This window comes from Drosophila ficusphila, unplaced genomic scaffold (genome assembly GCF_018152265.1).
Source record: "Drosophila ficusphila isolate 14025-0441.05 unplaced genomic scaffold, ASM1815226v1 contig_797, whole genome shotgun sequence".
In the NCBI taxonomy this organism is placed as follows: Eukaryota; Metazoa; Arthropoda; class Insecta; order Diptera; family Drosophilidae; genus Drosophila; species Drosophila ficusphila.
The window spans coordinates 237,901-264,773 of record NW_025064743.1 but is presented as its reverse complement, the minus strand read 5'-3'; the positions used below and the strand labels follow the sequence as shown (position 1 = coordinate 264,773).

At 38.1% G+C, this 26,873-nt stretch overlaps 1 protein-coding gene across 1 annotated transcript; it reads left to right on the top strand.

Annotated features, from left to right (window-relative positions):
* The first annotated feature begins 22,880 nt into the window (after positions 1-22,880).
* Positions 22,881-24,010, top strand: LOC108101142. Its single transcript, XM_017205365.2, has 2 exons — positions 22,881-23,426; positions 23,488-24,010. Exons 1-2 carry the CDS (start codon positions 23,198-23,200, stop codon positions 23,871-23,873), a joined length of 615 nt encoding a protein of 204 aa, XP_017060854.1. The 5' UTR covers positions 22,881-23,197; the 3' UTR covers positions 23,874-24,010.
* The last annotated feature ends 2,863 nt before the right edge of the window (positions 24,011-26,873 follow it).

The following is a 26,873-nucleotide window of genomic DNA, read 5'->3' as shown; positions in this document are numbered from 1 at the left end:
AGATGCAGATGAGTAGGAAAAACCTTGTGAGATAGACACACAGTCACAGTTGCAATCGCAATCGCAGTTGCCGTTTCAGTTTTATTCAGACATCAGAAACTTGTGACATTCACAGAAACAAACAAACTCCCACACACCTTTGACGATTCTTGCTGCTAACAAAGTTCTACATTTTTTTAGTTGTTTTTCCTGGCATTTATGTACCCGGTCCACAGAAAAGTTTTTAGCCGAGAAAAGATTACTTCAGTTGATGCCATTTAAAAATATTTACAAGTTTTCCCGCACTCCATAAACGAGAAACATGAGAAAGCGACCAAAATCTGCCAAACATGGTGCCTTTTAATTAACACAGTTCTCCCACAATTTATTGCCTTTCATATGGCCTACATGCCTACACCGAAAAAAAAGTTTAATATCTCCTAATTTTTCTGATTTTTCATTTAAAATTTTACAAAGCAAACATTTACGACTGGGTGAACATTTAATATTTATTTATTTTACATTTTTTAACGATTTTTTAATAGCAATTATAATTTTTTTTCCGGTGTACCCTTGCTCATTATTTATATTAACCTGATCTGACCCACGTCCATCTACGGGTAGCTGAATTTATCGCTGAATTCTGTGCAAAACTGGAAGTTGTTGTGTGTGCGTGTGCAAATAAGCGGCAGACCCTTCCAAATATTTGCAGTGCGTATGCGTAATTTTTAATTGATTTGGCCACAGTTGGCAAACAGAAAGCAGTAACAACACAGGTCACGTTAAACAATCCCATTGTTGCTGGCGCGCCAGTGGAAATCGAGATGAGACACGGGGAAGAGGTGTACACATAATATGCCCAAAACGTTGTGTTTTAATTGCATATATTAAGGTCCATTTGCCATGGCATATTTTGTTTACTTAGCTCACAGTCGCTTAGAGAGGTCGTAATGGGAGGAACGAGATAGCGATGGTTATGGCTTTTGTCTCTGTGTTGAACTACTATTATTGTTATGCAGCTATTTTTAAGGACAAATACTATAAGTTGGTTAGTTTTTCGTGCAATAATTACTTATTGCTTTCTCTAGGTTTCAAAAATATTGGTAATCTGTGCTCAACAGAAATATAATTGAATTTATTTAAAAAATTTAATTTGGAATAATTTTTCAATTTGTTTCAAATCTGGTGTTAATTACCCTCAATTAATAGTATATCAATCTCATCCAACTGCTAAACAATTTGTTTAAACCAACTTCACCAAAAACATATCAGACACCAACGAATCTAGAAATAAAATTAAATGAAAACAAAAGTTGCTTAGGAAATTCAACTACCAAATAAAATAATAAAAGTTTATTTTTATTAAATAAGCAATTGACACATTTGTTTGGTAGTAGAAATAATGCTAATTTAATTCCCCTCAAGAGCACAACAAAAATTTGGATCAAAAGTTATGCAAACTGTTAAAAACTTTAGCTCACTTAATTTTGATTTGGGTCACCAAGGAATTCACTCACCAGAAACTACAGATACAGTGTCTCTCAACCATGTGTTGGCTGCCCTTTTTGAGACTAATTAATTTATATCAACATTTCAATGTTAAGCCAAACAAATCAATCAGCTTAATGTCCTTCAAGGCTGCCTGAGCTTATTTATATGTGTTTATGTGGGTGTTTCTTTATCCTAGGTGGTTTGTATACTTTTTAAGAGGGCTGCTTTTGGATTTCTAGGGGAAGTAACTGATTTATTGTGGGTCCACTTATTAAGAAATATTTTAATAAATTGCTGAGGATCATTGCAAGCTTTTCGAAATAATATGTCTTGAAAATTGGCTTCCTATTTTTGCCTTTCTGTCCTTTAAATTAATTTGGTGGCACCCCTCGCTTCTCTTGTCCCCCGATTGTATTCAAAGGATTAACAGCCTCAAAGCTGCGGCTTTTACCATTTCCACACGGCGGCAGCTTAAAGCCGAGTCTTCAGCCGCCTTCCCACTCTTCTTCTTAAACTGCTCTTCTGCTGTTTATCTTGGCCAAGAGTCTTTGGCCCTGCCCCCTAATTCTGGGGGGGTTCTTTCCTGGTACTCGGTTCACTGGGTCTTGTACCAAGTTGTTGTTCTTGCTGAAAATCTCTGAGCATGTTTGGTTGTGTCAGTGTTTATGTATTTTGGCCGCCTGTTTGTTTGGCCAACTGTTTAACTTGGCTCTTTCACCCCCCGGGCCGCAAAAACTTACAATCGCTCCGCACACACAAGCCCCCCTCAAAAACCAAAAGCCGAGCATACCTATACCCACTTGACGCACAGCCATTAAGCATTTTAAAGTGCCGGCAAATTGAATTATGGTTTTATGTGTGAGCACAAATCGATCATAAAACACTAATTACGCTGCCCGAACTAAGAGCGTTAACACGCTCTTTCGGAACTCACGGCTCTTGGCTGGTGGCTCGTGGCTCATGGCTCATGGCTCATGGCAGCTGGCTTAGATGGAATTAGCCACCCACTAACACCGTTGCAGACACGACGATTAAAAGCTTAATTATCCCATTGCGACACTTCATTAGTTTCGACCAAGTCGTCCTGCTGGCGAAACGGCTTCTCATGTTCCTGGAGCAGCTCCTCCTCGTTCACCGAAAACTTACCCGCCACGTTTATTGCAATTAATTTCCTTGAGTTCAGTTTTAGTTTTAAGTGCTTCCTGGATGTGTGTGGGTCCACTCAAACGGTGAGAAAATTTTGGGTGGTCTCTTAGCCTCTCGGTGGTTACCTTTATCTTGTGTTTGAGCACAATTCTTTTGAAATAGTTATCTAATATATTTTTTTAATGTGGATAAAAACGGTTCTCTGCTTGTGGCTTGCAACAGATAAAGTAAGTTCAACAATTTAATTTTGTTCTTCTAACAAATGTGGCCTGAGATATAATTATTTATTGTTAAGGTTCCTCTAAGCATAGACGTCAAAATTCAAGACGAAGAATAAAGCTTAAAATGTTAAAACATACTTCTCCACTTTTCCATTACCGGGAATCGAAAAAGAACGAAATATATTTCCTGTCCGCTGCTCAATTAAATCGGATGCCACAGGGGCAAGCACAACCTGCACCTGTCTTCCATCTCGGGCTTTTGGCTTTTGTGATATTTTTGCTTTTCCTCGGCTAATGGAAATTTCCGTTAGTCCGTTGTGAAGCTTATTTTTCTTTGCGCAGCTTTTCACAGATTCAATTTGAAACGGTACATTGAATTAAATTACATAAACGAAGATGGGCGAGGACGATGGCAGGCATGCGGATGCTAGGGCAACCCGTCAAGCGGCAACCGTAACAATAATATGTCCCACAAAATCGCATAACAATGAAAATGGCTAAATAAAAAGCCAACAACAATAGTAGAAACTCGCCTTAAAAAAGAACTTATCCACCGCAAGAAAAGCGCAAGGAGGGAAATGAACTTTCACGGTGAAATTGGCAATGCTCTTATTTGATTCGAAAAGGAAAATTGGTTTTAAAAAAAGTGGAATTGTTAACATATTTTCTATGATTATATTTTATTTTATTTTTGAAATAAACATGGTTAACTTCTTTCGTAATAAACATATTATTTTTACAAACCGATACAAAAAGGTAGATTTAAGTCTTAGATTTTTTTTGAACACTTGTTACCAACGTTAGCTAACTAACCCACTTGTGTAAAGAGTATATAAAGCTGGAAGATGGACCCAATCAAAGTGAAGTCATCACCCATTGTAATAATAATTCTGAGGACATAGGCTAATGCACTTAAATTTCCCCAAAAAGAAAACCAGAAAGGAAAGAAAAATAACTGTGGAAAAAGTCGAGTCAATTAGGCGAGTTTCCGGTCAATTCGCTTTGTGCCTGCTTTTGGGTCCAGCGATTCAATTGCCAAAATCGGAGACACGAGGATGGAAATGGGGATATCAGGGGATGCGCCGAGTGCGAGAGCCAACACCCCATCGGAGCACTCAACTCCTAAGCGCATGGAAAGCCATCAGTGAAACGACATAAATTATGTTCTTTATGGCCACACCAGGCCAAGCAAAAGTTGACTTTTTGCATTGAACTCCGCTGCATAAATCAAAACTGGAAATGCGTCGTGATCGGGTGGTGCACCTGGAAAAATTACTTTTTCTTTCCCAAACAAAAAAAAAAAACACCTATACATATTTGTAAAGATTTCGTTTTCAAATTATTAAATTTAAGAAATTGAGAACCAAATATTGGTATAATTTATTAATTACAATTGAAATGGCCCAGCAAAGCTAGAACAAATAAAAATATATTTTTCAACTGCAATTTCGCAGTGCCGCTGGTAGTCGGCCAACGGTTTTTGGGGCCAGTCGGTTCGCAGTTTAAGCTCACGTAGACCGATGCACGTTGTCGTCCTGGGGGCTGCTCCATCTTCTTCTACTCCGGCTGCTCCTGTCGCCGCAGGAGGTGGCCACACAATTTGGCACGTGTGATAAACTCAAAATTGTTGCTGGCAGCCATCGCTGGACGCGACTGCAAGTGTCAGCATTTTCCAGTCCAAAAACGAAAATATAAAAAAAAATAGTTTGCTTTTTGCGCAGATTTTTCGAGGGTTATCTGGCGCATGTAGTTGACCTTGTGGGTGGCCCAAAGTTGCCGCCATTAGGGAACTATTAGCTGCGGGCCCGCAAAATATTTAAAATTTCTAACCCACTTTTCAGGTCTCCCTCTATCTTTTTCATTCTTGCCCTGCACATTTTTCATTGGTCCGCTTTTCAGACTGGCTTTGGGCGGAATGCCTAAACTATTTTTCTAAACTTTGTCAGCCAAAGGGAATTTTTAAAATTCCTTGGATACACAATTTTTTCTGTGCTTAAAATTAAAAATCGGCATTTTTAATAGAAAGTTTTTCGTCGGTCGTTGTTTAAAGAATTTTTTTGTCGATATTTGAAGTTATTGTTGAGGTAAAACTTAAATTAATATATATATATTTTGTTTAACCAAGATAAAATTACTGATTCCAATATCCATGCCATGAAATGGGTTAATAGCCAAGTTACGTACTTCAGCTCCATCTAGTTAAGTCCCGGCATCGATTGTCTCCCTGTGTTCCTGCCAATGAAGTGAGCATTTGGCTTAATGGATGCTCGACATCCAGACTGCGGAGCTTCGATAGGAGCTGCAATGCATAAAGAAAACATGGCGCCAACAACAATGGCCTCGGGTCAGATGTGGCCGTGTGCGTGAGTATCTGTGTTGCAGAGCTTACGTGGCCCTTAGGTGCATGGCCCAAATGCCCGATGGCAGCCTACTTGCGCCAATTACACGTATGAAGAGCTGCACTCAAAAAAATGTAGCAGTTATAATGAGTTTAGAAAAGGTACCAATAAATTATTTTAAAGACATCTTATAGGTTTATTTGAACTTAAAAAAATTTAATCTGTTTATTAATATTATGTAAACAAAATGTTTACAAATGGTGGCCATTTAAAACAGAGCGGGTTTTCTTTTAAGTGGACACTTAGAATGGACGGTAGCCAAAGCCCGGGGGTGATGTGATAACCAAGCCTTTGCAGTGCTCACTCTCATGTATTTGGCCGAAAGGCAGCGGGATCGTGTCCTGTGTTTTGGGTATGAGAACAAAGACAGGGAGCCCCGTGCTCCATGATTTTCTGCGTTTGAGTCGCGTATAATTAAAGGCGTCGCACGTATAGATTTCGTTTTTGTCGGACGTCTAATGGGCGCCCTTTGACCGCAGCTGCCACTTCTGGCAGCCTCAATGATGATGGCAACTTCCTCTTTGACTTCCCTGCCATTGCAATTTGCAACTTGAAAATGTTGTCCAGCTGCACTCGGGATCCCAAGTGCTGATTCGCTGATTTAACCCTTTCATGCCCACTGTTGCCTACAGGCAACATTGACTTTTTGAAGTTTAAATCGGTTAAGATTCAAAATTTTTGTGGATTTTTTTTTATAGGCGATTTCCCTTATTCATGTTGTTTAATTTTTGGTAATTTTGGCGAATGCAGCTGCAGCGTGTGCTGAGTTATCACTTATGATTCGAAGCGACCTCAGCTGCCGAAAAATTTTACCAAAAATTGTCCGTGCAAATAGTGCGATTAACTAAAACTAGTGACAAATACTAATAAAATAAGTACGTACATATCTTTAAAACAGGTAAGACTATGATAAAAGTATAAAGTTGGGCTTGAAAATTGTTTTATAAAGAGTGTGGATTTTTTCAAAGGCCTAAAGGCAACATTGCAGTGAGGACATACCAAAGGACTTAGAGTATCGAAAATCGATATGAACGTTACTTGAGGTTCCTATTAATCATTTATGGCGTTAAATATTTTCTATGTGTCCCCAGATTAATTTGGGCATGAAAGGGTTAATGTGGAGGCCCCATCCGCTGAACAAAGGGAACCATCGCTCATCAAACAAACGAAACGATTTTTTTTCTTATACCGAATTTTCGAAGATCCTTTTTAAGAAGAGTGTAATTCCTAAAAATTATAATTTTTAAATGATATATTACTTTTTTCGAAAGTTCCACAGTTGAACTGGATTCAGTAAACAAAAATATCGAATGAATAATTCAAACGCTTCCCGAAATTAGAGCACCCTCTCAGAGGGAATATAAATGGGCATGCGAAATGAGTCATTACAGATATGGTATGTATATGCAATCAGGCGGGCATCCGACCCCGCAGCCCCAAAAAGGACACCCCCTTTTAGTCCCTTTCACCCCCGAGGGCAACCACATCGAGTCATTTGTTAACAATCCAGAGCGGTGGCGGTTTTCAGGGCCAGCGCCAAATGCGCGGAAGTGTGTAGTCGGATGTGGTTAAGCATACGCCATGTGGGCCATCAAAATTTTGTTTTTGTCGTCGCTGCGCTCGCTTGCTGGCGCGCTTTTGATTTACACTTTTTTCTGTTGGATTTTGGTGTTTTTTGTTTTGCTTTGGTGCGGATTTTGGGGGTGGTTGGAAACGGTCGGGGTCGGGGGTTTTATTAAGCAAATGTGCATGAAAATCTATGCACGGATACGCGCGCAATAATGCGAAATTTATGGCTCGCAAACGTGACACTCCGTGCCAAAGCTGCAGCTACACTGTCCGCTTTCTGCACCTTAAAAATTGTTAAGTCCTAACTTTATTTTATAAGCCACAGTACAAATATAGCTAAAAATGTTTGTACCTAACATGGATGCAGTTAGTGACATAATGTTTTGATTTTGAAAATAGTAATTTATGTTTGTTATTGCTGGTAAATTTCTTCTAATTCTTTGACAATATTAACTATTTTTTTGTTTAAATTATTGCTAAGCTTTAAGAAGTTTGTTGTAAGATGTTTGATGTATTACAGCATTTTGCTATTTCAAAGTTGCTGTTTGAACTTAAAAGGATTTCTATTTATTTACTTTCAAGTGTAACCACTATGCCATTGTTGCCACGCCCCCGCCAGGCGGAAACTCCTTATTTCGCCTCCGGCTGAGGGATAGAGGGTTGAAAGCAGATGCCTCTCACAGTTCGCTCAGCATGCAGTTTTAATTGTTTTGTCGCTAAAATATGTTTGTTGCCCCACGATGTCTGTGCCCCTCACTCTCCGCGCGTCTGCTGCATTTTATGGCATTTAATATTGTGTAAACACATACACACTGAATATTTACAAACTTTCGCTTTAATATTGAATCATAAAATAAACAGAACGATGTTCCAAATCTAGCTTTCCTCTCACATATTCCCATTCCGTTTGCATGTTTTAGTCGACCGCAGTGAACATTTATCTGCCCCGCATTTTTTCACAACATTTTGACTGCAGTTTTCCCCATTTCATTCGGATTGCAATTGATGTTGCTTTGAGGATAACTATTAGTTGCAATTGATGGGAAAAACCATCAATAAATGATGGCCATAAATGGAAAACAAGAACATTGAATGTTTTCATAAAGGGATGAGTCAGATTTTTTGAAGAAGTGCTCGATTTAAGATAACGCAAATATTATTAGAAAATAACAATACATTTCCGATTGTTTACTTTTGTTGCCAATTGTAAACACTCGAATGATAGCTTAGCATCCCATTAAATCCGTGTAGCATATATTGATATTTAAGCATCAACAGCTTCATCCCAAGCCTCAAAGAGCACAGAGCTTAATCCCCAATCAAAGCCCCAATAAAATGAATCCGTCTAAAATCGCAATTCGCTTTAATTTGAGTATGATATCAAACCAAATTGATTTCTTTTTCCCGCGCATTCCCGCCGTCGAAATAGTCGTTGGCTGCCTTTTACGCCGATTGCTGCCGACCACGCCCACCATTGAAGCGTGGGCGTTTTTATGGCCCGCTTCTTGTTTTTACTTTCCCAAATATACATACATATATATACATAGATATTTTTGGTTTTTTTGCGGCGCGTAGTTTCTCTTGGTTTTTTGGCTTGGCAGTTGCAATCGAATTGGGTCCTGGGTTTTCTATTAGTTCGCTCGTAGCTTGTCTTTTATTTGCATGGCTTTGGCTTTCATTTGATTTGTATGGGATGTTTGCATATTTCAGCTTTGATTTATTGTTGTGGCGGGCGAGGAAAGTGCCAACCGCCCAACTCCATCCCTCTCTCACTCTATGGGAACTTTTGCTAATGGCCGTTGCCATTTCATTTCAGCAACAAGTTTTCCCGCTTCACCCTTTCACGGCTAATGCAACGCAGCTTGCAGCTCTCAGCTGCAACTATCGCAAACACTTTGAGTTAGCCTCCTGAATTTTCGCATTTTCCCACGTTGCCACCGCCCTGTTTTCCCCAATCCCCATTTTCCCCAGCAGCTGTGACAGGCGTTGGCAAAACTTTTTAATCTCGTTAGCTTGGACGGCATAATAAAATTAAAGCCCCGATGCCAGGGCACTTTTCAGGTGGAGGAACTTTTGTACAGAAATTTCAATACTCCATTTAAACTGATAATTGTTTTGTATAAATCATTTGGCTTCAGTCCACAAACTTGTACACACACAACACCAGAAATTACCTTTGGGTCGCGCAGAAAGTTAATTAAAAAATTGTGGCCAGAGCAGCGGGCCAGAGCTTTTGTCCAAGTAGCTCGCAGCTCTGGGGCTCAAACAAACTGCAATTCAATTAGGGACGCGGCCATAAATAAAGCCACACACACACAGATGGACAGAAGGGGGAATTAAGTTTGGGGCGCCTCCCACCCACAGTAGGCATATTTAGTTAAATATTATTATAATTTCTCTTTCTTCTCTTTTTTGGACATTGCCTTTTGCGGTTGGCGAGCACATGAAACAGATAAAACGATTCCACACACTTGCCTAAAAAAATTCAAAAGTCTTCAAAAGTCTTAAAAATTTTGAAAACTTCGCAACACAAAATTTAATCTGGTGTTTAAACTTTATTAAAACCAAACAAGGATTACCGATACATAAGCCATACTAAAGCTCAACAAGATTAGCATATTTTTTTAAAAATCTAGTTTGTCTCAGTTTTTTTTTTCACTGTATCGCTCCCCCTTTGGCTTTTTTGCGGTTTAATCTTTTATAAATAACAAATGGCGTAAGTTGGCTGCCTTTTGCCAAAGTAGGCGTGGATTTTGTGGGTGGCAATGGGATGGTGGAGCTGTCGGTATTTTTAAGGTAATTCCTATTTTGAATGCCACTCGTTTTGGGCAGGCTCTGATTGTTTAGTTTAGGTTTGTCATTAAATAAAATGAACAAAAGATCAACAAACAAAAAGGCATTGATTTTTGCAAACAAATAGACATTGAAAGTCAATTTACATTTTTAATAAATTCAATTATTTTGACAATAATATCGCCAATTAATAAATACTGATTGAATAGAATCGCAAATGTACATGCTTAATAAATTTAAAAAAAAAAACATGTAACGAATTTTTCAACTAAATAAAAGCTATTCGGGAAGTCTTTCCCCCAAGAAAGCTCTAAAAAAATATCGTTGCATCTCCAGACCTGAAGGGGAAAGTAAGAAAGCATAATAAAGAAATATACAAATACGAAAATTTCGTTGTGGCAACTTTGGCTAAAGTAATTATTTTTAATAATTGACTTGGTGTTTGCTTGATTTTTTCGGCCAGCTTATTCTTGCCACCCGGTTTCTCCTTGGCCTGGAATTGTTTGAACTTTGAACTAATTTGGCAAAGTTTTGGCTCTGTGTCCGTGTATACATGTGGCTCTTCCTCCGTGGCCGTGACTCTGGCAGCTGTTTGGCCAAAAGCCTGCTGCCGCTGACCTCTAGACCACACTGAGCATGGCTCAAACTAATTAAATTTATGGGTCTGGCCAATTTCTATGTAGCTGCAAAGTAAAAATTTAAATTTAAACTTAATCAAATGGTAATTAGACGGGGTGAGTTTGGAGTGCTTTAGAAAGTGGATCTTCAAACTTTCGAGGGCCTGATCGACTGATTTTAAAATACATATTTTTATGATATAATTTTTTAACAACCTTTTTTACGATTTTATGCGACTTTTTGCATTTAAATTACATTCTAGTATCCATTAACCGATCATATTCATTTTATACCATTTAAATTAATTGATGTCCACTGTTTAACTGATTATATAAAAGATTTACTATATCAATAAGTTTATTAATTTCTTTCTAAACATCACTATTTACAAATTGTATAACAATTTTTTAATTTAAATTAAAACGAATTAAGAAAATAATAAACTTTTTTGGAATTTTATTTTAAATTTTAGCTTTTTAATTTATTTAATTGTCCAAATACCCGGTTAATCCATTTAATCACTTAAAAAATAGTCGGCAGAACTGACTGAAATCAGCTTGGAATTTGTAGTAAATTAAACTAAATAAGTTCAACCATAAATATTCGAATGCAAATGACGACAAACAATCGAAAATGAATTGCGTTCGAGTCTAATTAGATAACTTAAACAAATACACGTGTAGCATAATTAATTCGCAATTTCCAAATATTTTGCTCATTATTTGCGCTCCTCTTATACTCGCCCTTTTTTCTTTGTTCCCAGTTAATATATAACAAATTATGTACACAGGCTGCAAATATTCAGCAAATAAAACGTGAACGCAAAACACGCCGAAATTATAAATTGCAATTCAATGCTTTTATAGAGAAATATGTGGGCGAAGAATTTAATTAATTCAAAATTTGTGTAGTTAGCAGATGGTGACTTTTAATATTAATGGCGCCAGGTTTGTTGTTAAAATTTATGTACTGTTGTTTGTTAAAGGGAACTTTCATCGATCCTTTAAAACGCCGTAAACCTCTATTGGCATAATTATGATAGGATAAAAGCTTCTAAGCCCTTTGGTGCTCTGGTCCCTTACCTGTTAGCGCCTTTTGGACGCCCAACAATTCTGAAATGTACACGCGACCAAAATAAATTAGCGCCTTGACACGAAAAAGTAAAGGTACTAAACCGATCGCCTGGCATAAGCGAGGGTCCCCAAAGAAAAGCTGGCAGGTGGTTGATTTTACGGGTGTTTAAGTTTAGTGACGTCACTTAAACAATTGTTACATTACACATTGTGATTATCTGAAAACAATAACGTTCGTGAAATCGATGAGTGCTTTGAATATTTTGGCATTACCTAAGATTCTTTCCAGCTTAAGCTGAGATTTAACTTTTTCCCCTAAAGCCGTCCAATGAGTTGGCTTTTCATCCGTTTTAGTGTAATTTCCGCAATAATTTCCGACAACATTTTATGCCTCTCTGCTTATTGACACCCACTGAATCGTTCTTTCCTTCTCTCTTTTGGATCCCACTCACTAAATGTTTCGATTATTCAAACATTGAGACAAGCAGAAAATTTAGCCTTGACATTTGCGATGAATTTTTGTTAGCTTCTGTGACGTTTAACATTTTTATGTTTAGTCTAGTCAATATAACTTTCAACTAAGCTATAGTAACCAAATAAATAAAAACAATCAAGCAAGAAAAACGTTATTTTCTTATTTACATATTTTACACAATTTTGCTTGGTTAAGGGGGCTTCTCATGTAACATTCCAAAAAGTAGTGGTTTTTTGGGAATTTTTTTCACTTGGAAAATGAAAACTTACACGAATAATTTTTGCACATATTTAAAGACATGTTTAAAGAATGAGAAAAACATTTTTTGAAAATTCTAATAAACAAAATGGCGGACTTATTCAAGGTCGCGTGTGGCTCGACGCGGCTGAGGGACTTATTGCGGTACAGTGTGGAGCAAAAAGTTTTCATCTGAAAAAAACAAAAAAATTTTTTTGTATGCAGCAAGGTTCAACCGAGTGCGTGAATGTCAGCCACTTCAAAAAATTCGATTTTAAAATATTGAAATCACGTCTTGAAAAAAAGGGCAATTTTTTCGTCTTTTTTTTTTGCTGAATTGGGCTGAAAAGTGTATAAAATAACTTTTTTCACAATTTCAGATATTCACGCACTCGTTCAATGTATAATCTGCAAAACACTTTTTAGAAATCAAAAATCGGTTCAGTAGTTTTTCCGTAATCGTGTACCGCGTTTTTTAAAACATAGTTTTGAGAAAAAACGATTTAAAGTTTTGAGTTAGTGTGGGTCTTGAACTTGAGCGCGCTCGTTCAATCACTGATATTTTCCATAATATTGAGAGTTGAGTTATAAAACTTCGGGAATATACTCTCAAGACGTTATTCTATCGATTTATAAAAAAAAAAATTTCGATTTTTTAAAATTTTACATGAGAAGCCCCCTTAAATGGTTTGTTTCTTATAATTTTTAGCGCAATATAAACACTTGCGGCTTATTCGTTGGCAGAACTTCAACGAACAGAATGCCGCAAGACAATTACAACCGCGGTGGCGGAAAAATCGCAGAGCTAAAAGTCTAACTATATGAAACAATGAAAAAGGGCTATGGAGAAGGAACAAAAATTAGAACAGCAGTTTTGCTCTTTCAGCATATGTACTCCTTCCTCTCCATCCTGAAAAGCTCGCACGAGTTTTATGAATAATATCCTTAAGGCATTAATTTTCAAATTGGATATTTTTGGCCATTTTCGCCGGCGGTGCACAACTGTAAACAAGAGTAAATACTTTCAGCATGCATGAACCATCAGCCCAAAAAAACCCAGGGCCATATTGGGGTAACAGACCGTAAAGAGCGAAATATGTGTAATATGATTAAATTTTATCAACAAGCAACTGCCAGTGCCAGAAAACAACAAAAGCAAAACTTGCTTGGGAAACTCTGGGTGGTTCGGGCGACAGGAAAATGCCTGAAGTAGAAAATCAAGGGAAAACATATGCAGAAACAACGTTTCAAGCACGTTCTCGCCAGCTTCGTCATCTATAAATGTATGGGTCCTGGTCATAAGTAACGATATGTGCATATCCCTTGCCTCAAATCATTTTAGGGTATGTCGGAAACAGAGTTTTCTAAAAAACATAAATTGACAAATATTTATGCATTTATTTAAATCTTATGTACGATTAAAAAAGCTACTCGCATAGCTAACTTAAAAAAAATGTTATTATTGTATATACATTTTAATATGACAATATTGTGAATATAAATACATGCTTGTGGCAATTCGTATGTTCTTGGCTTTCAACAGGGAATTTCTTAACATAATCTTTGTCCAAAATCCAGGCTGACTTCTCTGACAGCACACCCTTTGTTCGTATTTTATGTGTTTATGACTGTGGATAGCAATGTGTTATTTATGGCTCATTTATGATTTGGACGCGTGATATTTGTGAGATATTGTAAAATGGTAAGCAGATCAAACATTTAGAAGGGAATGGGGCAACATTTGGTTGCCAGCCTTTTGCATTGCAGATGTGTGTGATGGAAATTTGGGCCATTCATTTATGGATTACTCTTCGAGTTCGATTAAAGAAATGCCATTCCTCTGACAATTTCTGGCTTAATCCAATAACAAACTTCACCCACTGCCATTCACTTCTGTTTTCCACTCATTACTGTCGATGTTGCGCAGTCATGTTACTTTCCAACGGGATACACTGCAAACAAAAATGGTTTTGTAAATTACATCAAACTCTTTTTTCTTTACATTTTTGATAAATTAATATTTAAAGCCTTTAAGTCTTTAAAACCATTTACTTTTATAGGAAATTAAAATTTTGAAAAATAGATCACAAATAGATGAGAAAAATGTTTTGTTGAGTGAAAATTACTCATACGCCGCGGGTGTCGACATGTGCCACTGGCAATTGACAACTGTTGCTGCCACAAGTGGTGGCAACTGTTGCGGTGTCGCTGTCTGATTGAATTTTGATTGTTGCACTGGATTTTTGCATAAGTTGCTGCAGCTATCTGCCTCACACCCAAAGCTCGCTGGCTGATAAATCTAATCAGCGTCGCGGCATCACTAATCCGCCACGCCCACCGCCGCCCCCAGTTAGTCCACCTTTAAGGTTAACGTTAAGTAAAAGTTTCTGCCAACTTCTCAGCGAGTGTGAAGGAGGAGAAAAGTTTTTACTTAAATTTTTTATATTATTTTCGCTTGGTTTTCCCCACTCACTTCTGCAACACTGCACGTAGTAACTTTTTATTATTGTATTAGTAAAAGTTTATTTTTTCTTTTGCCGCCCCCCACTCCCACCTCCTTCTCCTCCTCCGACATCTTTGACTTGGCTACAGCTGGGCTTCAGGCCATGGCAATCGATAGTTGTCTGCGAGCACAACTGTACACACTTGTGCTTATGGGTAGTTGAAGACCGCTGAAATACCCACTCCTCGAATCAAGTTGGCTGAGACGTTGCGCTTTTGTGGCCGATGGTTTAGATTTAATTTGGCAAACAGCAAAAGGGACGGGGCAACATTTTGACAAAGTGCCCATCGTTGATGTCGTCGTCTGAGACTTGCCCACTGCATAGTGGTTCCAAATAAATCCTCTTTATATTTTATACCTTGGGACTTATATTGAAAAACCCATGTTTTTTTATTTTTGACTGTAAGCTAATCCGGCAGCCATTTAGTGATTGCAAATCCTTTCACATTACACAAGGCACCCTCGAAATTTCCCTACCAAATAAGCTCTTCAGCTGCCACCTTCAACAGCCACTCAAGGTCACCGGTTAAAGTTCTCCAGCGTGCAACTGAGCTGAAAGTTGTTACCACTGTCGCATTCGTGGCAAAGGCAACTTTGTTGCAGTCTCTGTGGCCCCGTGCAAGTGCACTTATGTGTGGAGTTGAAGGCAGTAGCACCAAAAAAAAAAAAAAAAAAAAAAAACAGTGGGAGGGAGGAGGTGGATGGGCGTTGGGTGCCACTTGACAGCCACAAAGGCGCTTGGCTTGTCACCCGCTTCTTGGTCAAAGCATTGCGTCAGTCAAGTGGCCCTCGGAACAGTTAAGCAGCGATGCCGACGCCATAAATGTTGCTCCTCCAACTCCTGTCTCCACATCCTGATGTTCCTTTCGAGTTAAAGCAACTCGAGAACCACCAACAACTAAAGAGCAAAAAAACTGCAAAAAAAAGGCTAACGTTTGCCATTTTCCTGAGGAGCAGGGGAAAGAATCTTGGCACAGACAATTTCGCAGCAATTTAAGTTTTAGCTTTTGTTTAAGCAACACTTCAATTACAACGCCTTCAAAAACTATGTCAACTATCTCTTGAAGGAAATGCTCCTAAAAGGATGCGAGTACAGTGAAGGCAGATAAATGAGATATTCGATTAGAGTTTTTTTGGATTTCTTAATGTAATAAATTAAAATAAATTACATGTTGCATGAATAACAATTCATAATTTTAAAGTTTGAGTTAAACATTACACATTAAACTAGCAGAACAGCAAAACAACATTTTGCTGGTCCAGTAAAACTTAAACTTCACTACTAAAATATTTTGGTATTAAACGTTACATTACTTTATTGTTTTGTTTTAAACTTATACTACTCTGAACAGCATCAGTTTTTTTATTGAGCACACACTGCTAGTTCCTTTTTCTCTTAGTTTCCTTTAACTTTCAGCAAGGTGATTAAACTCATTTGGCACACACATGAGCTCCACACTCCCCGGCAAGTCCTTTCCATCGTTTTCCCCTTGGCTTCACTTTTGTTATAAATTTTTGGGCGAGGATAATAGTTTACAGGACGAGAGCACGAGGCACGTAGCAAATTGTTGTCAGCTGCTGTTCAGAGGAGACACAGACACCCGTACAGGTGCACTTTATGTCCTGACTTTAAGTTTTGGTTTGCCACCAGTGCTGTCCTGAAATCGTTTCCTATGATTTATTATTTTTCAATCTGCTCTGAGGGATCAACCTTTCCACATTTTCCCATTTCTTACCCTCAACAACCATCCATTTTGTCACATTTTTATTAACTGATGGATGGGTGGGTGACCCATAAAGAAATGTGAGAAAGTGTTCAGCACACGAAGCAAAGTTTGTGAGATAAAATGAAAATTAGTATTACCAAATAGGAAAATAAAGAAAAATACATACTATAACATATGTTTTGATTGGAGATATAAGATTTAGAATATAGTTCTGTAAGAATATTTAAATTTTGATCAAGATGTTTTTCACAGGTGCTTGGTCACACAAGCTCATTATTTTTTTAACAGGCTGAAAACTTAGAAAACTCTTAGTAAACATAATAAATGAAACAAATGAGTAAACTGCCTTCAAACTTTAACGTATTTATTATTATTTCATTATAGGTATCCGTTAAAATAGGGCTCCCTGTACTTTAGTTGAAAATAAATTATCTACCCTGTCAGGTGTGTTTTTATGTATATGTGATTTGGTCAAGTTTTGTCTCTATAATTATAATTAATTACTCTTGGGAAACTTTGACACATTTAATTATTATTTTATTAATTCAGATGGCTCGTTCTAATCGAAGTATATGTGTCCTAATGAGTGGACCTCGACTGTGGCCATTTCAGAGTGGAAAAATACCCCACCCAGTCGCTAATTGATTTCCCCTGCTGTTCATTGTTCCCAGAAACTGTTTTCTTAAAGGATTTCAAGGCGGAAATCTTATTTTCTTTTCGGCTTATTCCCATTTAATTGTTGCCGCAAGCTTAAAGCCAAAAACTAAAGATTTTCTAAGTTTACGAAGCTTTGAGGGATTGCATCCGGATTTTCATTTTATTTTCTTTCATAAAACTTCTGTGTACTTTTGTGCAGCCAAATCGAAATCCAAGTGCAATGGCAGCAATGGCCAAAATGCTTGGTCCGAATGCTCCGTAAATCTGTTTTCGCCGGTTCGAAAGCAAAATGAAAAGCGTTTTGCAGTTTGTGTAACTATTTAAAAACTTTTGCCCCCCTCCTTTCTACAGATTTGGCATAGCCCAATTCGAACCCAAATTTAAGTTGCCCTCTTCGTATACGGAGATCAAAACAGAAGGTAGTTTCAGAAGTTAGAGTATTTTCGATAATAGTCCAAAAATTATTGGCTTCTATTTAGTTTTCAATTTTGGTTTTGCAAATTTAATAAATCATTATATTTTGTACATTTGTACTAAGCAAAGCTTCAATTCAAATTAATACAATAGACTGATAAGCAAATACATTTTGGTATACTAATTGTTGTTCGCTTTAATCGGATGAGTCAACCCTCGGTTCTAAATATGCACTTATGCAAGCACACATTTGAAGACCCCATCCTATCCCCTCCAACTTCCCCTCTTTATCCTTTAGCTCATCCCCAACTTTGCAACAAAATTAAATTCAAACCGAAACTTTTTGGCAGCAAGGAGTTTGGTAGATGTAAAGGGGTTAAGGTACATGGCTCATACAATATCGGTGCCCGAAATCGATACAAAGTTTGCTTTGTATAGCATTAAATTCACTTGCCACATGCAAGTGGCACCGCATCACTGGCAGCTGTGGCTTATGAAATGCATTAATAAAGGGGACGAGCAAGCCCGCTTTTTTTTATAGGGGATCTGCATTTTTAACAACATATTTTAATGCCTGATTTTTAACGTCAACTCGACGCACTTATTGACAGCTGCGTCAGCCTGCGTCCCAAGCCCAAACCCAAAGCCACGCCGCCACCTTGATGCATATGTCATGCGATACAGAAATTTATTTGCCCGAAACGCCACAGGACACCCCAGCGGATCGAAGGCATAAAAAATGTTTAATTTAATTTTTGTCGCACCAAAGAATACAAAAAGCGGGGACTTCGCCTTAACTTTTTACCTAACATATATATATTTTTGCATATATTTCGTCATGGCAACCGCTGTGCAAACATAAAACGCTTAAAAAATGCTTATAGGCAAATATTTACGGCTATCCGTTTTTTCCTTTTTGGAGATTTCGAGGACTGCCTGCAAAAATTCAACCCGCTGAACCTGGTGCTAATCGACACACGTCAAGTTATGATTGAGTTTTAACATCGGTTGGATGGCAACCTAACGAAGTAATTGATAATCATCCAACGATGGGAGCAGTCGACAGATGAAAATCATTAAATCACAACAAAGCAAATACAATTAATAAACGCAGTTAAAACATGCAGAAATTAATTATTGGTGATATTTAGAACTATCGAAAGCATTTACCAACTATCATTTCATTTTATTTATAAACTCTTAAAGCTGTATAAAATAAGGTTTGCAATTAAAAATCATAATAGCTACTAACAACAAAAATTTTACTATAAATGCTGTTTAATTTAATAATTTATTCATTTTATGCGAGGTGCAGAGTGTTATGTATAATTGGCGAATTAAATATCCAATTATTGAAAAATAAATATATATAAATATGTTTTCTGATAATTTATGATATTACTAATTTTTAGCAAAGTTTTTTATGATGCAATTTCAAACGACTTGATGTTAAATAGTTTAAAGCTTAGGCCATATTTATATTCAATTTTAACCAACTCAGGCCCACTTTGGCCAACACTTCGTGCCACTGATTGTGAGTTACAACCAGGCACTCGTAGGGATATCCCCGCATACAAACTGAAGGAACCAGAGAGCGATGCATGCAAATTGGACATTGCTCTGATGAGCAATGTCCTTTGCTGGCGTTGGACTTTCTGCATTCCTGCCTTTCGGTCGGTGCGGTGCACTGGCTTGTTTAATTGCAACTAAAAGCGGAAGCCAACAACAGAGCAGAGTGCAAAATAGTAAAAGGAAAAACTCAAATATAACGCTGACTGCTCCCCTGAACTGTGTCAAAACAAGGGCCAACAGCTGCGAGAAAAAAAGCATAGAACCGAAGCGAAACTAAAGATTCACACACGAGTTTGTTGTTTAGTTCTGCTTTTTTGTTTGTTTGTCGCCCTGTTTGTTCGCTGCCCGTCGCTTCCTGCAATTTGCATGCTGCCAAAGTTTCCTCTTTAGTCTGCGATAGCATAGGTGTCAAATAAAGGTTTTTAAAATGATTTATTAAACAAAAACTATTGAATTAATTGCCCTTATAGGCAATAAGGAATTTACTTGAACTTTCAGGAGGAGTCCTCATTGTGTGAAATATTGTATTTTAAAGTTTGTCAGATATGATAGACTCTGGAACGTAAGGACTCGATCATCGGCGGCTTAGCACTTTTTTTCATGAAGACGGACACCATCCTTATCCCATCCACCTGGTTCTGGTGATCTGAGTGGGCGTAAGTGGATGGCCAGGTGAGATGGGGAAGGTTGGGTGCTCGGAGCAAACAGAAACCGTGTCGGCTTTCCTTTCTGACACACCATTTTGCATGTTGCATGAGCTGTCTCTCCCGCTCGCCTTCTCCCCTTTCTCCCATTTGCTCCCCTTTGCTCCCCTTTCTCCAGCTCTCTTCACCTGTGCCTGGCGCATATGTCACTTGTCTAAATAGCAGCGACAACGTTCACCTGAACTGGCCAAACGATGGATGGGGCCAGGCGGGCTAAGGAGGTGCGAGGGGCAGGTGAAATTTGCTGCCGACTGGCCATGCATGCAAATGCAACATTTGCAACTGTTTGAGTCGCTGCTTTCTCGTTCTATACCCTAAAAAAGGTACGTCTCTCAATTCTTATCATATTATTTTTAAAAAAATTTGAAAATGTAGACTCAAAAAAAAATAATAATCATGGCTCTAGGTGCGAGCTGTCAATAATTTTAAATTATTAAACTAGCATAACTTTTACTAATATACTGTTCTTTACAAATTCACAACAAATTTCATATATGCTTATTACTATATTTACTACCATATAAGTTTTGCATGTCGAATTTCAAAAGGACTTATTTTCTTGCAAAGGCCGTTCAAGTTTCGGTGTTCGCTAGTTCCATATTTTTGAACCTGTGTTTTTCTTGCTTTCGCAGTTGCTTTTGCCAACAAGGTGGCAACACTGACACCAAGCAGTGACGCCAACAACCCTGTTGCAACAGCAACAAACATGCGGCAAGACTACACCAACAACCGGCAGTAATTTGGACACCTTGTCTATGTGTGTTTGTTTAGGCTGGCGAGGGAAAGTGGGGAAAGGCGATGGGGAATGGTTAAGAGCGGACGTAAAGGACCAAAAGAACCACCTAGAGGAAAAGGCTAAAAGTGGTAAAAGCAAACGGTAAATAAAAGAATTTAACCTCAAGCTGAAATGGATGTTAAAATCTGCAATAAATTTAGAAAAAAATATTTATGATCATATCCTACACTTATTTTATTCATTATTTTTTCAAAATGCAACAACGTTCCGTTCCAACATCTTTTTAAAAGACTAGTTCACAAAGAATTTTATTAACTTAACCGAGGAATCAAATGGAAACCCTTTTAGACGAATTAAATCGAGTTTGTCAACGATTTAAGGCATATCAATTAAGGCGGCACAAAAGACGTCAGACCGTAATGACGGCCTTTGTTTTCATCAATTTCCCCTGGCCAGTCATTCGTTCATTCAGTCACTCAGTTGGGAACTGGAACTGCCCTTTGGCCTCTGCCCTCTTCTGACTGTCTTCTGTCCTTTCAAATGTATATCTGCCACTGTGGGGCTTCCCCGGCAGAGCTGCTGATTTTATATATTCAAATTAGTTCGCTTTGCACGAGTGGCCCTCGAATGAGAGAGCGTACTGCTGTGATATTTCCCAACCACGGCTGACTGGCCAGGCAACCAACCAACCAACCCGTCGGCACACGGTACTACCGATCCAATCCAGCTTTATATAGAAGGGACCGGGAATGCGGGGGCTATCAAGTTGCCTGTGAAGTGCTTATCCTCAAATCAGTGACACTTGAATGTGCAGCCCAAGTGACTGACCAAGTGGGTGACTGACTGACTGACTCGAGGGCGACTGGAGCTGTCACTCTGGCTATTTTCCTTTTAAATTTGACCTTTTTTCGAAGATTAATTTTAACTCTATTAGAGCACTAGCTTACATGGATTCTTGTTTTGAATTTTATCACTTAAAAGGATGGTACTTAGCTAAAAACCAATGCAATGCAAAAAAATAGAATATTTAATAGATCTTTGTAAAAATCAATTTGAAGCTTAATAAGTAGTTGATAAGCTCTTTCAAAAGGATATTTTATATATTTTATTATATTATAGTATTATATAAAAATTGATAAGCTTGAAAAACCTTGAAGGAAAACTGGCAACACTAAGGAGAAGCAACCTAACCAAAGTGCGAAGCCTTCGTTTCATTTATTTACTTTGCCCTTCGCACGCCGTCTGCCAACTGGAACTGAAACTGGCCAACAACTCAAGTGCTGTTTGTGTCTCTGATTGAGTAACTAAATAAACTGCTCCTCTTTTCCCATCTTCTAGCTTCTAGGAATTTATGAGTTAAAGAGATCATCAAAATGATGTCTCTTTTAAGGGCCTTTAACCGCATCAATTAATGACTTGAAATCAAAACAATTGACAAAAACAATAATAGACAATTCAATTTAGAAACTAGTTAATAAAATATTTACAGTAACAATTTGTGTGTTAAAAGTAAAAAATAAGTCCGTAATTTGTAACCCCGATTTTATTCGATTTAATAAAAGAGCCAAACGTAATAATAAACTGCATTTGAAAAAATCGAATCCACAAAATGGTCATTGAAGGCAGGCTAATAAATTAGCGCAAGTAATTTGCGCAATTAACTAAAAACAGTTGAAACCGCTATTAGTTTGGTTAGCGAAAATCGGTCGAAGCTGCAGCACGAATGCAATGAATTGGCAATAAATTCTCGATTCCCAGCAAGTCGGTGGGAAAAGCTTTCTATAACCCCCTTCGCTTTATATAATTGAATCGTGTGGGTGTGTCCACAGAGTCAACTAATTTATGTTTTAACACACTCGCACATGCAAATTAGCACACGCACAAAATAAATGCAAATATTGGGGCTTCAAGGGGCCGCCATAATGAGCTCAAGTTGGGCAGATGGGTGAATGGGTTTGAGGTTTTATTGGGTTCTTTGCGGTTCATCTGGCAACAACTGTTGACAAAATGAAATCAATAAATTTCAGCGCAAATCAATTAAAATACACCAGCCAGATTTCACGGGAGCGCTGGAGCTTTTGCCTTCTTCTTGTTGGGCAAACGAAAATATTTGTCAATTTGCGGTTTTCACGAAAATTAAATTTGCCACACACACAGCGATAAGAATGAATACCCGGATGAGTTTAGGGAATTTTACCTCACTTTGTGTGAAATGTATTCTAATTTATTTATACGTGTTATTAAAATAATTGTAAGCTCTGTTATTTAATTAAAATTTTGTCAAATTTGATTTAAGTCTCATCCAACAGAGCAAAAGTGGTAGATGAAAGTTGAACAGGATTTCCGAAATCAAATTAAATGCATGCATACGAAATTAAGAGGCTTACTGGATAAGACTCAATAAGAAGAGTAAATATATAACCTAATAATTAAATTCGACCAAGAAGTTGTAAGGAAATTGTATTTTAAAATTAAAGTTAAGATAGTTTACTATAGTTTGTCTAAGACAGATAATAATTTATTATTTTGCATTGCTGCTTCAGTCTCAGTAGACTTTCCTTAGCGCTTCAATCTAATTCATAAAATTCAAGAAAATTAAACACTGCTAACACGTATAATGAGTAACAATTTTTAAACACTCGATACACGAACACTTTAAAGGGTAAACACAAAAGAAGCCTAATTGTACAATTGTACATTAAAATACAGTCGCCGCCAAAGGTGTTAACTAACCCCTATCAAAACCCACTGAGAACCACATTCGATTTAAGAGTGTACTGAGATCGTTGTCAGATCGAGATTTGAGTTTAAAAAAGCTGTCCCAAAAGTTGGCCAGTCGTAGATCGAAAGTGAAGTCAAGAAACAATTCAAGTACTGGAGACAATGTCAGAGGAGCACATCAACGCATCGACCAGTGAATTTGCACGGGAGGTGGGTGGCGCCCAATCGTTACCGAGCGCCCCACCGCCCACTCTCGGTGCCACGCCCCCCTGTTCGCTGGCGCAAATGACCGCTGGGAGTCGCACACTTGACCGCCGCCTCAATCCCAACGCGCCTGTGTTTGTACCCGATTTCAAGGCCAGCCAAGTGGCCCAAAAACTCTTCGATCAGTGTAAGTAATTGTCGAAATCCACTTGGAGAAAATTGTAGTATATACTTTGTAAATATATTAGTATCGCCCTACACTCGTTGGAGCACGGCTTCGTCGGAGGACCTGTCTTACGGACCCCGCTACGATTCCATCTGGCGCGAGGCTAGCGTCCAGGATCCGCCGGTCCATCCCCATCCTCGTTTCGATTATAGTCTGGATCCTGATGAGGAAGAGGTCGTGGAACTGGAGTTCGACGAGCATCAGGCCATGAACATCGGAGCCGAGTCCTATGATCCCAAAGCAGGCTGCACAGGAATCAGCCTGGCAATGGAGATCCGCGAAGTTGTGGATGATATTCCGCCACAATTGGAGGCTGAATTAGAGGCCGCAATTGATGCGGATAAACGCAATAGGTTTCAAAACCGTCGCTCCTCCAAAGCGGCAAAGGCATGCTGTCTGGTCATGTAGACAAGGACTAGAAAATGTAATTCGTATTCGATTTACACCTAAATGTATACTCATTAAAACGTTGTTTACTCTTAATAACTTAATTTTTTTTATAGGAACAATTAAGCATGAATAAATAACAAAATACAAAAATGTTATTTATTATAGTGTTAATGTTAAATAAATCTTTTAGAAATGTGCAACTTTTGACTCACTTTAAGTCTGCACAACAAATTATATTCTCTAGCAATCCGCTAACAGCGTTGCAATTAAGACGCTTTTCAGAACTTTCTAAATGCACTCCTTTCAAGCCCACTTACGACAGACTGAGAGAAAGGAAGCTCCGTTGAGAAAGGTCGACTATACCTATGACATAATTTATAGCCTACATTTTAGCGCCCCAAACGGGTTTGTTTTACCTTCCACGAAGGCTCTTGCCTTGCTGCCTTCAGCTACTTTGTCCTGACTTTCTAATGATGTTGAATATGCATGAAAAGTTTTGCCGCACGCAGAATTTTCATCCCCGGATAGCAGCACAAAACTTGATTCACCTGTCTATGGGTTGCTTGGCTGCAGGACCCGCCTTCACTTTCAAATTCCACTGGAAATAAAAGAGACCTTAGATTCAGAAGAGTTCAACGAATAAAATACGATTCAATGAAATTAAGATCTTATAGTATATTCCGAAATATTATTCCCATTTAGATAATTTTGGTTTCAGACTTTATGGATTATTTTCAACATAGAATTAAAACTTTTTTTGCCTGCACCTTTTTGTCATTGTCTGTTAAGCAAAGTGGCGACAACTTTGCGTTTTTTCGCTCCTTGATTATTTTAGTTTCAGACATTTTTTGGATAAGAAAGGGGAACTCATAAGGAGTTGGATGTATGTATGGGTCCTGTAATGAGAAAAGTTTCGTGTCCTTGCGATGTCTCATTTAGAACTGTCCGAGTTTTGATGCCTGATGTCCCGGGCCAAGTACAACGCAGCTGCCCACGACTTTTGAATGATTAAAGTGGCAAGGAGACACGCTGTGCAGTCCCAGCTGCAGTTGCAGCAATGCTTGGCGGAAACAATTACCAACTCATATGCAAAAGTGCCAAATTGTCAATGGAGGAGCGAAACTTTCACGCTGCTCAATGTCAGCGGGACATGTGAGCAAAAGGAGCTGCCAGCCCATACACCTGGGCCGCCTCCCCTACAAAATTCTCTGGCAAGGATTCGCTGGCAATTTTGGGCCAATTTTCTGCGCCTTCTGTTTGTTTATGAAACAAGTCACGTAAACGACGAAACCCGTTCGCTCCCTTGTCCTTTTTGGGGGCGTTGAACCGCCAGCTGGCTAAGTGGGCGTGCCATCACCTTGTTTTTGCCGCTATTACTCTCCTTGTTGTTGTTTCGTCCTGGGGCGATTGTCATTGGAATCGAGAATTCAGCAATTGGCAAACGTCACGAAGGCGGCTAAAACTTTTCATGATCTTTCGCGCCCTTTCCACCTGATTGTTGATTTGGCAATCTCTTGTTTTAGTCCTTTTCAGCAGCAACTTTTTCATTTTACTGCGATTTTTGCTGGCTTATTCTGGGTTGCTATTTATTGCATAAAATTTATGCCCGTATATTGTGCAATTGAAAAAGTTTGACACATTTCTTTAATTTTCCGGCTATACAGTCAGCAGAACAGTGCGTTGCAAAAGTTTATAAGTCGGTTGATACTTAATGGGCGGTTATTAAGCAATTAATTTGTTTAATGTTTTGAGAGAACAAATAAATTTTTTTCCGTTTCTTTTGTAACACTTTGTAATTTTAATAAATATTATTACTTTTCATATCATATCCAAAGTTTCGGAAACGCGCTGTACAGGCCTGTACTAAAATATGGAATCAAGGGAAACCCAAAGCCGCTGGCATAAACCATTATTTATGCATCGATTTCAAATCACCAAAACAAAACTGAATCGACCAGAAAAAGAAAGTCGCAAATAAACACAATGGCAAAACGGAAGGCGGCAAATAAATAGACAACACAGGAATATGGGCAAACAATGCCTGCAATAAATATCCACACATGTGTGCAGTGTGCACAGTCGGGTTGTCTTTATGCACCTATAAATAAATTCATTTTGTGATATTTATGCCACGATACAGCAACGGCTAAAATGGCAATCAGTTCAATGACCAACAAAAGTTGGTCTTGTCTTTTGGTTTTTTTTTTTTGTATTACCTGCAAGGTTTTTGCCAGCCAGGGTAATTTGGGCTAAGTGGTATTACACTTTTGGTATTAACAGAAAGTGTTTTTATTTTAAGTTTAATAAACTTTTGAGTATGCGAAAAGATTTTATTGGATAAGCAAATATTGCTAAGTTACCTTAAACAATTACCTAAAATATTTTTATTTTAAGCTTGTTAAACATTTAGATAAGAGAAAATATCGATTGAATTAGTGTAGAAACGTATATTATAAGAAGTCTAAAAAAAGTACCTTCCCAAAAATGATTGCCTGAACATTCTATATATGACGTTGTCCTTCGTCCCTTCACTTTGTTTCTCTTACTTCTTTATCTGCCAGTCTCTTTTAGTTGGCAACACTTTTAGTTAAATTGAGCAACAAACACGTTTGGCAATACAAATGATTCCTCTTCCAGTTGCTTTTGCCACGCCCCCTTTTATCCACAAGAGGAGCGCCCACTCTCCACTTTCTCCTTCAGACAACTCCAGTTTGGAGCCCGTTTCGAAAAATGCAAGCCGCAATGCACTGGCAGTGGAGTTTTGCACATTCTAACAGATTTATTTCACTCCAAATAGTTTCATTTTAGTTGCATTATTGTTATTGTTTGTTCGTTGTTGTTATTACTGCTGTTATTGCTTTTGTTGTTGCCGCTTTCCAGAGTGACTGCGAAAAGTTTTTCTATTATTTTCAAATTTAACTTTGCCATTTGTTCGAATTTCATGGATACTCGTACGAACAGCTGGGGTCGTAAAAATAGAACTAGAGAGTAGAATTCTCGTATGTATCTTATGTTCAA

Coding starts and splice junctions, on each gene's coding strand:
- LOC108101142 (XM_017205365.2), top strand. CDS start 23,198: ATGTCAGAGGAGCACATCAACGCATCGACCAGTGAATTTGCACGGGAG. Junction 23,427..23,487: donor CCAAAAACTCTTCGATCAGT/GTAAGTAATTGT, acceptor TAAATATATTAG/TATCGCCCTACACTCGTTGG.